The 15,560-nt window shown below is 37.7% G+C and overlaps 1 protein-coding gene across 1 annotated transcript in view; it reads left to right on the top strand.

Moving 5' to 3' along the window:
• ENPP1 (ectonucleotide pyrophosphatase/phosphodiesterase 1) overlaps nucleotides 1-7,229 on the top strand; it is a 64,884-nt gene extending 57,655 nt beyond the window's left edge. The window contains exons 21-25 of the mRNA XM_061206899.1: nucleotides 546-675; nucleotides 1,741-1,821; nucleotides 2,657-2,789; nucleotides 4,396-4,558; nucleotides 6,482-7,229. Of these exons, the coding sequence (XP_061062882.1) occupies nucleotides 546-675; nucleotides 1,741-1,821; nucleotides 2,657-2,789; nucleotides 4,396-4,558; nucleotides 6,482-6,652 (678 nt within the window). The 3' untranslated portion in view covers nucleotides 6,653-7,229. The remainder of the gene's footprint in view (nucleotides 1-545; nucleotides 676-1,740; nucleotides 1,822-2,656; nucleotides 2,790-4,395; nucleotides 4,559-6,481) is intronic.
• The last annotated feature ends 8,331 nt before the right edge of the window (nucleotides 7,230-15,560 follow it).

Genomic DNA, 15,560 nt, shown 5'->3' with positions numbered 1-15,560 from the left:
TTTACCCAGTGTTTTGTAGGTCCCCATCCTATTTATTGTTGTTTAATACCTTAATTATGGTGTTCTTGGACTCTGAATTTTCAGTTTTCTTATATAATGAAAGCTGCAAAAATTCAGAGTCATCACTACTCCTGAGATTTTCATATCGAATTGCTGTTCAGTGGCTTTTCTCCACCCCCTAAGCCCCACTACTTTTGTTGTTGTGCCTGTGTTGGATATGAAAGAGTCTATCTCTAAAAATCAGCAATTCACTACACAAAAGTTTGAAACTGAGTAGACAAAAACATTATAAACAAAATTAGCAAAACATAGTAGGAAAATATTTGCACATATATGATTAATACCCTTAATATTGTAAAGAGTTCTTACACTTCGGTTAGAAGCAAGATGAATACTCTCGTAGAAAAATGTAAAATGGTGAAGGACATGAACCGACAGCCAGAACTCCATGACTTTATGTTGTGGTTCACCTTTAACTATTTATAAAACTCTGTTTTTCTTCCGTATGCCTGATCCCTGATGGTCCTTTTCATTTTGTTCTTCAGGATAGTTTCTCTACAGAAGACTTTTCCAATTGTCTTTACCAGGATCTCCGAATTCCTCTTAGACCTGTCCATAAATGTTCGTTTTATAAAAATAACACTAAACTGAGTTATGGGTTCCTTTCCCCACCACGTAAGTCTCTTCCTCTTTGACCTTCCCTTTCCCTTCTTTCTCTCTTGCGTTTCCTTTTCTTTCTTATGGGGCAGTGTACGTCTTGTTTATTTGTTGGTGAAAATTGTGAATGGGAAATAGAACTATTAGGGAAAGTTTTCAAGTGTCTAAAACTTGAGTTTTGGAAACCTTTTTACTTTTGTTTGGAGGGTGATGGATTTAGTGCAGGCACTGTAGATAGAACATTCTTCACTTTTCTGCATTTCTTTTAAACAGAATTTGAGAAAACTCAGGTCAGAAGGATGCATCAGGGTTCTTAGGAAGGAGATATCATTTTGTTGTTTGAAAAGAAAAATGTGACTTGTCAAAGAATTAGGTAAAGGGAGAGCCTAAGTGTGCTTGTTCTTTCACTGATACAAAGCCCCTAGGGAATGGCTTTTTTTGAAGTTAAGTGTTGTGTGTTTTCAAGGGGCAGACTTGTATGTTAATGAGAAGACAATTTGAATCCGTCCTAAAAAGGCAAAACTCAGAAGCCTCCAGGTGCTCAAATACACCCAATATCCAATCGAGTCCCCAGAGCAAGCTTCTGAAGTCAGAACTTGGCTATTGCATTCTAAAAATAGACAGGTCTAAGCCAAAAGTCCATACAAAGAAGCCTTGTACAGCATTTTGAGGCAGACATCCTGTGATGTTTTTTCTAGTTAGTAGGTGTTGTTCTGAAGCCAGATATTCTCTTTTTTCTTTTCACTGTGAGAGAGTTTAAGGAAAGAAGATTGTCAACACAATATACTTTAGTTGAAATAAGGCCAATGAGGTAAAATTTGAGTATGTTTAATTTGAGACCTTCATATTAAAGATTCTGTTTCATTGATAAATTCATCTGGAAGAAGAAAAGATCCAAATATTTTGTTTTTTTTAAGGGACTTGACCAAACACATTGCATTTCCCCTTGACCCAGTACCTGGGAAAGTTTTACAAGTTTAAGATGATACTCAGCTGATGTTTTTAAATGTCTCCCATGAGAAAGTATAATTCCTAGTGTTATTTGTGAAGAATGAAATAGTTGACCTGTTATTTTCTTTGTAGAATTAAATAAAGGTTCAAGTCAAGTATATTCTGAAGCATTGCTTACTACTAATATAGTGCCCATGTACCAGAGTTTTCAAGGTAAAAAATTTTAATCTTATGTCTCATAATTTCAATGAATTTCCCTAAATTATAGGTATGATTTATATGTAATAAGACTGATGCTCTAAATTAAATGACTAAATATCAAATATGTTCTTATAGGTTTGTTTAACTTTGAGAATACCAGTACACAAAAAATTCTACAAGTATTAGAATTATGATATATTCCTATAGTTATTATTATGCTTTGTACTTAAGTGTTCACAAACATTTTTGGTGGAAAAAGTATGTAATGTTCTTCCTAAGTTATGTAGCTAATACGGTCTACTAACATATATTAAATTTCAGTCTATTGTACTATTTAACTATTTGGAAGTTCTTGATAATTGTTTTTTATTTTAAAATGAATAGATTTTACATCATTATTAATTATTGCAATACTTGACTCTTATAAGAATAAATACACATTTATACTTTGTGACAGAGAATTTCAAAATATAGAGCATACAAGGAAATTTTTACTCTAATTTACATCTAGAATGCTTTTGAATATTTCAAAAAAATTCAGATATTAACAATAAATTTGAATAACCTGCCTTGTTTGTGTTCATGATTTTTTTTTATGCTTAATGATGATGTGTGATCACAGCTTCATGATAATGCACATGTTTAAGGATGCCTGAAGTAGAGTTGAATTCAGCATTTGCTGGTTAGTCCTTCCAAGGGCCAAAGCTGAACAGTGGATTCTTGGCCAAACTTGACTTTATTCCTAATTATGACAAACGCTAATTTTGAATCATGGTGTTGATTTATTTCACGTGACAACATGGCACCTTGTTCTTTTGAAACTATACTGTCTTCCTTCTTGTTTCAGTTATATGGCACTACTTTCATGGCACCCTGCTGCAAAGGTATGCTGAAGAAAGAAATGGTCTCAATGTTGTCAGTGGTCCCGTCTTTGATTCTGATTATGACGGACATTATGATTCCTTGGAGACTCTGAAACAGTAAGAACGTATTTCATTTACTCTTAAAAACAGCTCTCAAGTGAGATTACCATCCAGTTGAGTCAGCAGAACCTTTTCTATCTGATACTGTTCATATTTATGTACATGACATTTCTGATTACGCTGGAAGCCCCTTGAAATATCTGATTAATTTTGATGTTTTGCTCAGCGTTAAATATTTTTTAGATGAAAGCAGTGTTTATCGCCCACTCAGCTCAGATGAATAATTCTGTAGTTCATATTAAATACTGAACTCTGCCTTTGTTAAGAAGGTAACATCAGTGTTGAAAATCTCTCTGTGTGGCTATTGTTAAGATACTGTCTTAACTCGCATACTGCCAATTAGAAGATGAAGAATGATATAGTGTGGCTGGAGGCATCCTGAGTCAAGGAGGCAGAAGGCTTATAAAGCGGTAGTGCCCCAGGGTTGCCCCTGGTCGAATGTCACAGCTTTTACCCAACTCTGCCGGGAGGGGAATGATACAGTGACCTTCTTGAGAAACCGTCAGTGGTGCTGTTTTTATAAAGGAGAGGGGAACAACATTTTAGAGACTAGTTAATCTTTATTAAAACAATAATTACAAGATTTTTGGAAGCAATTTTGCTATTCAGACTATAAGAAAAAGAGAGTGAAACATCCACTGAGATTCAGCCCCTTTCTGAGAACCACTCTCTCAGGCAGATTTAGGGATTACTGTTTACACACATACACCTGTGATCACTTTAGTTTGTAAAATTACATTTTTCTTTTTTTTTTTTTTTTTTTTTACTATATCCCTTGAGGCATAAGGGTCCCATGTAAATGCCTCAGAGATGACAGCAGTAGAATGGATAAAGAAGAGAACTTATACCTTTCCCATTCATAGCTTCAACCAGAGCGCTGTTTCCATCTATTTTATGTATCATGGTTTCACATACGATTATGTTTAAAAACAATGATACCACTACCTTAAATTTTGAAAGATGCTAAAATACCACCCAAACAAATCTAGTTTTTTTTTTTTTAGTTTCAAACAAATCTAGTTTTGAGACCAAAGGAAATGGCAGAATTAAGATGAGGTAAAAGTGTCACTTGGGACATCTTTGAGAATATGCTTCAATTAAAAAAAAAAAAAAAAGTTATGGGATAGCAAAGAAGATCCAGGTAAAACATAGGAGAATTCATAGTTTCTCTGAAGGAGCTAGAATAAAAAAATCCCAAACCAGTTTCTCTTTCACTCTCTGTTCATAACTGCCTAGAATATAAAAGACTATCAGTAATGCTTTAGAGTCTTGGTTGTACGTATTCAAAATTGATATTTTTCTCTTTAGTGTCTCAATTTCAGTTTGTTAATGTAGAATTACCCCCAAAAAATCCGAAGTTTAATAAATTTCTATAGAAAATCACATTATTTGGATTGTGTTTAGCTGTCTTCTAATTCTTATTCTTTCTCCATCTGGCAGAAAATGTTGAGGTGTTATGATAACTAGCTTCTTACAGTATGTTTAATTATTTGACTGAATTTTATTTTGGGATGTATTGTATTAACAATATACTTGAGTGAAATATTCAATAAGAAGAAGATAGTTATTTCTTTCTTAAAGTGAATATTACCATATTTTACAGAAACAGCAGAATCATCCGTAATCAAGAAATTATGATTCCAACTCACTTCTTCATTGTGCTAACAAGTTGTAAAAATACATCTCAGACTCCCTCACAGTGTGAAACTCTAGATACCTTGGCTTTCATTTTGCCTCACAGGACTGATAACAGTGAGAGCTGTGCTGTAAGTAACCTTTTTAAATTTACCTTAAACATTGATACATAAATATGTTTGTGTGTGTCATATCTAACATAACTGGTATATACATGTACTTCGAAATTATAGGATGGTTTTAAATTTGATCCTCTAAGATGACATATCTTCAGAGAAGATCATTCCTGTCTGTTAAAAGCACTAACAGTAAGATCAAAATGTCAAAACTTAGTGACTTCGTATGGCTTAGCCGTTAAATCCATGTATGAATTCTGGGCCCTCCCCTGCAAAAAAAGGCAGCAATAGACTTATGCTTACATTTCACTGACCACAGTGATGTTAAGTGCCATGAATTAGGCATTGAGTTCCTTTTCCATCTGTACCATTCCAAAAGCTATTGTACCGATATCTTAAATACAAGCATTTAACAAATTCTATAATGGCAGTGTAATTAGAAGACACTAAATATTGAACGTGAACCAGAAAGAGGATTATTTGAAGGTGTATCACACATACTTAAGGAAATAGTGACTAAGGATTAGCTGGATATTGGCCTGAGAGAACAGATCCCTTGTGTGTACTTTTTATTTATTCCTGTAAATATTGGAACAGATGGCAGATATCTACTGGCCAAGTAGTCTATTGAGTCAGGGCTATTCCCCTGAAAGCCAGAGTGAGGACTGCTGCAGAGGAGGAGACTGAGTGGAACAGCAGTTTTGGGTAGTGGATGACTGGAGGCTAATGGGAAAGTGGGAATTATTGGTCTGTTCCTTTTTATGTGAAAAGTCTATATTTACCATTTCCAACTAATAATATCTTAAGGGTACATGAACCTTTATTGAAGTATGCCTTTAAAGTATAATCATAGGACACCAACCAGTGGCTATGTTCTTCATCTGACTTTCTCCAGTAGCCATTTTCAGAAAAATGTATACCAACACATGGATGTATGATTTCCGTCCCTATTACCTGCCTTAGCTACCATCTCTGCTTCCATGTGCCAGAGCATAAGGCTTTAATTCTTTTTTGATCTCGTATTAGCTAAAACTTCACTACCTCACCAGAAATGAAAGTGCGTTTTACCACTTCCCCTAATCCTTCCTTCATCGCAACCACATAGATAACTGATTCGGATAAGAACTAGCGTTTGCATAGTGCATTTGCATACATCATTACATTTGATCTTCAGAGTAACCCAGTAAGGAGGGTGCAGGTAAGAGAATTAGGATGCAGATGTTAAATAACTTGCCTCAGTTTACCTGGTAGGATAATGGTAGAAACAGGACTTGAATCCAAGTTTCTTTATTTTATTTTTTTTATGTATATATTTTTTATTTTTGGCTGTGTTGGGTCTTCGTTTCTGTGCGAGGGCTTTCTCTAGTTGTGGCAAGCGGGGGCCACTCTTCATCGCGGTGCGCGGGCCTCTCACTATCGCGGCCTCTCTTGTTGCGGAGCACAGGCTCCAGACGCGCAGGCTCAGTAGTTGTGGCTCACGGGCCTAGTTGCTCCGCGGCATGTGGGATCTTCCCGGACCAGGGCTCGAACCCGTGTCCCCTGCATTAGCAGGCAGACTCTCAACCACTGCGCCACCAGGGAAGCCCGAATCCAAGTTTCTTGATGCTAATTTCCATATTCTTTCTACATGGCACGTTGCTTCTGTTTTCTAACATTTTTTAACCCCATACTGTTGACGTTTCTTGCACCAAAGTAATAGAGGAACATCTGTTCCACATATACTTTTCCCAAATTTGATACACCTATTAAACAAACATGCATGGTACGTATTAGATAGTGAGCTACTCAAGAGCAGGGATTATGCCTAACAACTCTTGTGGTATCTGCCATTTAAGAGCCGAGGTGTCACGGCTGATTAAAATGGGGGAGATGGAAAGTTCATAGGGAAGGTTGAGTGACTGCTCTCCAGTGACTTTTCTTCCTTTCCCACGCTCATAGCACGGGAAGCATGAATCCTCATGGGTTGAAGAGTTGTTGAGGCGACACAGAGCTCGAATCGCAGATGTTGAACACATCACCGGACTCAGCTTCTATCAAGAAAGAAAAGAGCCAATTTCAGACATTTTAAAGTTGAAAACACATTTGCCAACCTTTAACCAAGAAGACTGATGTTTTCCATTCCAAAACCACGCCATAAATCTTTTTGAAAGAACCTTCTGTTTTATACATCCTCTATTTACACTATTGCCTTGTTTGGAGACTGTTGACCAGAGTTAGAACTGGGAATCCTCTTGTGATACACAACCATCTCAGGGAAACTTGTGGCCTCCGCATAACAGTAGGAAAGTGTTCCTATTGAGTCACGCACGTGTCTGAATGTGTAAGAATTGTTCAGATTGGGGAATAAAGACAGACCATACCTAAAACTGCTCTTCTACTTCTCTTAAGGGCAGAAGTAGCTGTGAACATTCTCTGGACACCAGGTGTTTGAATCTTATTATCATTAATAAACTTCTATGATGCTGGCGAACACTAGACTAATGAGTAGGATTGGAATAGGCCATGTTTCATTCGTTTCTTCACAAGAATTTAAAAGTGATTCTGGATTCTTTTTAACTTGGAGTTTATTTTAATTTTAATCATAAAAGTTAATGGAAGCAAAAATATTTGAGGCCCTATTTCTATCTTTTCTGTACAGCCCCTCAAAAGCCAAAGTATGTAATCCTATGTTATTTTTTAACTGTGACTGGGCTTCTTCAGATTTAATGATTCTTTCAAGTTAAACTTTGAGGGAAGACGTGTATTGAGTACATCTTTTTATAAAATTTTACTCTACATTTGTACCAAAGAAGAAAAATATTCCCATCCTTCTCACTGGTATTTAACATAGGTTGAAAATAACTCCCAAAATGGTTATTTTAGACTGTTAAAAGTGTGTCTTGTCTTAGTGAAGCTTCACAGAGCTTGTCAACTCATGCAAGGTGGCATTTTTCATCCAGATAGTGGGAATGTTTTCCTCTGTGCACAAAAAATGATGCTACCAGCAGCAGAGCTATACTGTTCTGAGCTGTTCATTTTGAAGTTCCATTGATTTGAAGAGAATGTGTTACCATCATTTTCTATCTTCTCGGTAGTCATGATAAATGAACTTGATTTCTCTGCTTCATAGACTATACCCTTTAGTACCAACCTGTGGACTTTCAAAAGCTACATTCACTTTTAGGCTACTTGGGTCTGATATAAGTGCTATATTAATACAACAAAGATCTGTGTTTGTCCTTCATATGATACTTGGTCTTCAAAAGCATAGGGGCCACAAAGACCTAATTTAGATAACACAATTTGCATCTGAAAATTATTTACTAATTTAGAAAGTCTCATTGGTTTTGTTTTAGTGCCACAGATCCCTGAGGTTCTGTACATTTTTTTTCCCCCGGTCTGTTTTTTTCTCTGTTGTTCAGATTGGGTAATTTCTATTGTTCTAGCTATCTTCAAGTTCACGGATTCTTTCCTCTGCCTAATCCATTCTGCTGTTGAGCCCATCCACTGATTTTTATATTTCAGCTATTGTGTTTTTTTATTTCTAAAATTTCCATTTGATTCTTCTTTGTAGCTTTTATTTCTTTGCTGAGAAATTTTATCTCTTGGCTGAGACTTTCCATTTTTGCATTTGTTTCAAACATGTTCATAATTGCTTATTGAAGATTTTTATGATGGCTGTTGTAAAATCCTTATCAGATAATTCCTACATGTGTCATCTTTGTGTTGGCATCTATTGTCTTTTATCATTCAAAAAGATTTTTCTGGTCTTGTTGTAGTGAATGATTTTCAACTGAAACCCGGATATTTTAGGGATTATGTATGAAACTATGGATCTTATTTAAACCTTCTGTTTTAGCTGACTTTCTCTGTCATCACCCTAGCAGGGGAATTGGGGGCACTGTCTCATTATTGCCAGGTTCCTTACTCAGCCTCTATTGACTTGGGGTAAGAGGGGACCCTTGTTACTAGGCAGGGTGAGAATTCAGCTTCCCCCTGGGTCTCCATTGATGCTTCTCTGGCTGAGATGTGCAGGGCACCTTGTTACTGCCCCCATGTGGTCTCCACTGATGTTGTGGACAGGGGTGGCAGGGAAAACTTTATTATCACTAGGTGGGAATGAAATTACCAGTTTCCTACTCAGTCTTCTCTGATGCTATCCTGGCAGAGGACTTGGGGCACCTTTTCACAACCTGGCAAACCTCTGTCTTTGCTGGCATGGGTGGGATCATGGTCTTTTATGTGGTGTGTAGTTTGAGTGGAGCAGTTGCTTTCTCCCTTGCTAGGCCACTCCTCTTCTGGTCCTTTGGCTGGTGAGATAGCAGGCCTTTCTTGGGACTTCTTTTTGTCTGTACTCGTTGACATTTCCAGGTTGCTGACTTCTTCAGCAACAAGTCTGGCATATATGAACTAAAAGAAAACCCAGCAGAACTCATTACAGTGTTGTTCCTTGGGTCCCGAGATCCCTAGCCTGTCTGCCTTCTCCTCTCCACCTTTCAGAATCTTGCTATGTTTGTTTTATATATAATAACAAAGATTTTTATCTGCACTTAGCAGAAGGATATCTACTTCTTTATAGAAGTGTCTCATTGATTTTTATATATTTTTCAAAACACATGCAGACACAGTTGCCTCTACATAGAGCATCTTAGCAGATCTTAATTAAATGGATAGATGCCTTTCTCCTTTGCCAGACAGCAAGAATACAGAGAAAAGCAAGTTACAATCCTTCCAGTCTTGGTGAGAGAGAGGAGGCAGCAGAAGTGTAAATGATCCCTAAAAGATGGTAAATGTTATAATGGAGCCATGGGCAGGGTGCCAGGGAGTACAAAGCAGGCACTGGGTGCTGCCTGGCAGTATCAGCAGTGGCTTCCCAGAGGTGGTAATGATTGGGCTAGGACTTGAGGGATGAATTGGAGCTCTGCAGGTGAATAGGTGAAAAAACGGCATTCTAGCCTCCCTTGGGTGGATACATTTGGGGCATTTTTCCATTTACTGCTACTTCCGATATTTTCTACAAGTGTCACTGTGACCAACTTACAATATACAACTTTTTCGTTTTTCTTACTTTGTTAATCTCCTGTTCTTAAAGGAAATGTCAGACTATAAATTCTGTGCTGATTCTTTAAAGGAAAAGGCATCCACATCTGTTCCTACTTAGCTTTCAGTTGCTCTTATACAATATGCTTTTTTTTCTTCTCTTGTCTTGAAAGAGACCCTTTCTTGCACTCTTTCATCTACTTAAAACATGTGACTAGTCCCCAGTTTGAATGGTAAATTCACATGATCATATATGGAAATGTATGTATCCTACTTTTTTCAATAAAGGCTATTCTTTCCTTTTCAAATGCACAGCAAAACCTTTATTTATCCCTAATTTTGCTGCCATGCCTCCAGTCAGTACTTCTTAAATGAGGTAAGTAACTCTCATACATAATTTTCTAGCTGGTTAGTTTATTCACGGCAGAGCAAAAAATCAGGTGAAACTTAAAAATATTTCCAAGAATCAGAGAAAAGAGGGCAAACCTTAGGGGGAAGATGGCAAATGTTCAGGTTCCGGCAGGGTAAGGAGATATGCAGAGCATGGTTAGGCCAGTTGGCCTGGTTGGTCCTGTTTAAGGAGATAAGACCCACCAGGATAGGCTACGGCCACCCCCCCGTGACTGTTTTCTGCCATTAGCTGCAATAACTGTCCAGCCCGGATCTGTGGGTATGTGTTTATCTGTAATTGAAACTGTTGTTTGAACTTTGAAACTAAATGTGATTATACTTCACTCTGAAGCCTATCACAGGAATTTGGTGTGTGGGTGCTTTCATAAGCACCAAGTTAAATTTCATCATGGCTATAGTCCAAGGGCGTTTTCCCTGATTTTTTGGCCAGTCTAAATATTGTAAGGTAGGGGGAAAAAAAAAAAAAAAACTTCTATAGATTAAGTGTCTCTAAGCTAAGAAATGTGAATTTACAAATAAAAGTTGTATATACAGAATCTTGGCTGCTTTCCTGCCTGGATGTGGATGTGTGTTTGGAGGGTGGGGTCAGGAAGGGCGGGTGATGGTGTTTCTCCAGGGATTGGTGCTGAGTACAAGGGTTGTAGACAATTAACTCCAGTTGTGTTGTCAGGAGGAGGAAAAAAGATCCGAAGTTCATTTCAGGTTCACAGAGTTAACCATTTCTGATTTGTGACCTATGTCCTTGTTTGTGGTATTTTAATTACATTTAGTCGTACTTCTAGGTAACAACGAGTGACAGGCATATATAAATATCTTTCCAGTATTTCAAATGGTCTGAAACCAGGAGGAAAGTCTCCAACTTGTAACTTCCATAGATTTTTTTCAACATAAAATTTTTGCATTTATCCTTCCCGTGATAGATAAATAATGAGTGAAAAAAAAGATATTTGCTAGAAATCGTATCTGTACCAGAAGCCATAGAGGTATGAAATACGTTTTAGTGTACTAGAAATGAAAGAATCTCTGGAATAGGTATTATACCCATGGGATGGCAAAAGGAAGCAATGTAATCCTACCCCAACGTGGTTGTTTTAAATTTAACTTCATACTTTCACTCAAATCCTCAATTCAAGGGGCAATTTGAGGATTTTAATAAAAATATCTAACACATTACTTTAAAAACTCATATCTAATTTCATTATATATCAGAAATTCAGAACTCAGAATAGACTTCGGCTTTCACAGAATAGAGATACAAAACAATTTCATAAACATCCAGGAAATGAGATTTTTACATCTCTTGATAATTTTGCCCCATGATGTCCAGGTATTTTTCACTATCAAAAATCGTTTATGCCTACACTTAGATGGCATTGCGCTGGGTTTAAATAAAGGAAGCAAAACAGGTCTCAGAACTGAAAGTTTATAAGCTAATAAAAACTTGAAACAATTTTAAATAAATGAGAACAACATTTTCTCAGTCCAATGAGTAGATCTCATTGCTCAAATTTTCACAATTTAAGAAATCTCAAAATTCTCAATCATAAACTACTCTATACCTTGACACAATTTCACTCTTTGAAGAATTACTCATTTTATTAAGGTCAAAACGGAAGCAGGCTGGTAGATTTATGGGGCTTTTATTTGTGTACTTGCTTGTTTTTAAGATAACGCCACTGTTTAACTTAATAGCACACTTAAGACACTGCAACTCGATTAGATTCAATTAGATCAAGATTGACAATAAATTTCAAAGCTGTGCTTACTCTGTGTCAAGGAATTAGGCATTAGAGATAAATTGGGGAACAGGACAGATGGGAGGCCTGCCCCCTTGGTACTTACTTATCAACCTCTTAAGTTCTAGCCCGATGCACATGTCCTTTTGAAACCTCGTCTCTGTCCCCCTAAGGGATCCATCATGGGATCATACCCTCCTAGACTTTTGAGATTATAAATAGCACATGCCTTCAAGGCTAGACATTCTTACGTCGTTGCACCCAACTGCCCATGTTCCATAACCTGGGCACAGTGTTGCTAGATGGCATTGAGACCTACTAAGAGATTGTCCCCAGCCCCTCTCTTCCCCCCACTGCCCCGCCCCCCCACCCCATGCTAGGTCTAAATACATGGCTTGCTAAAGGCAACCTGCAACCATAAAAGGAAATAAAATGATTTTAAAGTGATGTGGTTATAGGTATAAGAGGATTGTTGTCTTCTACTTGGGGCTTCCAGGGAGGGACCTGGCAGGATTGTCTCCTAAAGAGAACACATTACCACAAACCATATAAGGAAAATGAGAAGTCCCAAGAAGCTGCATCATCTATACTTTTCCCAGCCTGTGATCTTCTGTTAAATTTGCTAAGACTGTATCCTTTGAGCTTATCCCCAAAAACTATAACTTTGATGAGATATATGTTGAGTGATGTTGAATGTGCTCTTTCGCCAGGAGTGCAACTCTATACTGTGGGATTTCTTTCCTCCCAGTGGTTGTAACCGTAAAAGAAAATTAATCAGTCAATCTAAGAAAGAATTGGAAAATTTTATTGGAGCCAAATTTGAGGATTATAACCCGGGAAGAGCATCTCAGAAAGCTCTGAGAACTATTCCGCCTGTTAGAAGTCAAGACACAGTTTATATAAGTTTTTTGAGACAGATGGCTGTACATTAAATGATGCATTGTTGACAGTTTACATAATCCAGATTTAAGTGCCATGATGGTGGGTCATGTGATCCTTTACAAGATTAAGAAGGAATGTTATCTTCTAAGGACTTGTCTTGTTGATGCTAGGAGAACGTTGCTGTTTATGGTTGAGCAGGTATTCCTGCTGAAGGGGAAGGTTTGGTAAATGCATAATGCAGATACACAATGCACAGTGCGGGGAGAGGGGAGGCCAAAGGGCAGAAAAGAATTTTTATGTTTAAATTTTTCCTGTCTTGCCATAAATATGAATTTTATTTCACATAACTCTCATTTGGTATTTAGCATGTTTCTTAAATTGATATATTCCTTTCATGTATTTATTGTCTTGTCTGCAAAGTCATCTGTCACTGAGAACAGAAATAATCTTTATATCCTCTGTTTCTAGCACAATGCCTGGCACATAGTAGTTGCTCAATTTAAAAAATGCCCAGGTGAATAAAAACCAATGAGATGATCCTAACAAAACATCCATTTAAGATAGCCAAGGAATCACAGGTTACAGAAATGCAGCTGGAGGACAATCACACTGAAATTAATTATTCTTTGCTTCCTTAGTTTTTAAGCGCCAGATGGAATTTTCAATGGGATATTTTTTAAAAAGTGTTCATCTATAGATATGTTTCTAGTGCACAATGCAGATTTTTAAAAAAAATAATAAAAGATCAAGAATGCCTTTCAAGGGTCATTTACAGTTGTTTCATTGACTACATCCTGTGGAAAGTATGATGCCTGGTGAACTGAAAATGAAAGAAGGAACTCTTCAGAGTTTTGGCATGTCAAACGAAAACCTCTCCATAAAGCACACAGCGTTTCTCCAGTAACAAGCTGCTGTCATAAACATTCAATGGCAAAGGTGAAGGTGCATGGGAATGTCATCCATGCTATGTAGCCCAGGCCCCAGGAGCAAAACTGTTTTTTTTACTATACAGGCTAGTTGTGTTTTATCAGCAGGCTGCCACAAAGGCCTGGGGCAAACCAGACTGAACTGGCTTGATCCAAGATGGTGGACAAAGTAGGCTAAATGTCACCACTTTCCTTGCCTTGATTTATCTCTGTGTTTCCATACCAACATCTGAAAGCTGAGAGACACTTCCCCTGACTCATCTCTGTGTTTGTTTCAAAAGTACCTGGTGTTGGGCAGAGGTGCTTTGCAGCTGTACTAGGAGAGATACATGCTTTGAGACATACACAGCAGTCAGCTGCTCCAAACCTGGCCCTGACTTGACCACAGGACCGCACCTGTGCAGATGAAGCCTGGAGGAGTCTGAGAATTACCTTTGCTTCATCCCCATGCTAGATCTTCGCCCAACGGGGGGATTTGTACTCTGCTTGCACAATTGGTGCCGTGTGCAAAGGAGTGTGGAAGACCGTGCATGCCCGGGCTGCCCCTAGAAATCTCCACCCCTTTCCTCGTGCCTTGATGACCTGTCTGCCTCCTGACCCTTAAAATTCCCTTACTCCCCTCCCTTTTTAAGTGCTAGAGGAGATGGTGCCTTTAGAGCATGAGCTCCCCTTCTCCATTCTCTGGCCATTGAATAAAAGCCTGTCTTGCTTGCACCAAACTCAGTTTCATTATTGGCAACGTGAACCTGAGTGGGAAAGAAGTGGGTGGAGGTGTGGGGCCTTGGTTCAGCAAGGGCCCCAAGAGGGGTCGTTACATCTCATACAGGAGAATATCTTAGTTCTCATGTTCATCAACACCAGGTAACACCTTCTGCTGTGGGGGAAAGCAAATCAGCCTGGAAGAAATAAGTAGGTGGTAGGGACCACACCGGAGCTTCTGGAACAGACTTCAGGCAACTTCCCTTTACCAAAGAGGAGAGATTTTCCTCTTTCCCACACCTTCCTCCTATCTTTGAAATTTAGGGCAATGGAATCTAGCATTGGCTAAGATAGTAGTGAACCAAGAAGTGTTAGAGGTGGGTGACATCATCCCATCCATCTCTGATGGAAGGTTGACAAATGATTAAACTTAAATACTCAAATAACCAATGAATCAGTAATATTATTATGATAAAGATCTTGAGATCAAATATGATGTTAATTATAATAAGTACCCATTACTGGGTACTTATTTTGTTCCAGACATTGTGCTAAATGATTTACATATATATTCTCAACAATCCTGTAATGTGAAAATACTCATCTAACCATAGCTAGTGGGTTATCCCTGGCAGGGATTTGAACCCAGGTCCTGGCAAAGTTCATACATTTAAGGAGTATGTCATATTGCCTTCTTAATAAACACATTGAAAATGTTCAAGTTCATCAAGTTCTACTCCATCAGTAATTGAACTCTGAAACAGTTCTTGAAATAAATTTATTAATAGTGTATTAATAGTATGACATATCACCAATTTTAAAAAAAAGCACTTAGAAACAAAACAAAGATACGTTAACCCTCAATTGAAAAATGGGCAAAAGTCTGGATTAAGACATGCACAGGAAAGAAATGAAAAGAGCAAACATAAATGCATAAAATGTTTTAATTCATTAATTAATGTATTTTTGTGCTTACCTTGTGGGAAAAAGATTAAAAAGATGCAGATCTCCAGTGTTTCAAAGTTACAGGCAGTCAGACCTTGAGGAGGGCAGCACAACATAAGATGCTATGACATCTCTGACGGCAATTTGATAACTGTGTTCTGAAAGTCTAAAAATTGTCCACAAACACTTCAGTCTTCGGTATGAAGAACTTTCAGTTCTTCAAATTTGTTCTGAAGAAGCTGTGATCCAACTGCTGGAAGATACAAAGTAATGCTCAATCTAAATGGTTGACTATTACTAGGGAAACAGTAATGGTATAGTGTATTCATATAATAGAATAAACTCTTAAAAAGTGATGCTTATCTAAATTTACTAAAGTGGAAAACTTCACACCATAGG

Source organism: Eubalaena glacialis, chromosome 12 (assembly GCF_028564815.1).
Source record: "Eubalaena glacialis isolate mEubGla1 chromosome 12, mEubGla1.1.hap2.+ XY, whole genome shotgun sequence".
NCBI lineage: Eukaryota > Metazoa > Chordata > Mammalia > Artiodactyla > Balaenidae > Eubalaena > Eubalaena glacialis.
This window is presented reverse-complemented; position numbering and strand designations above follow the sequence as displayed.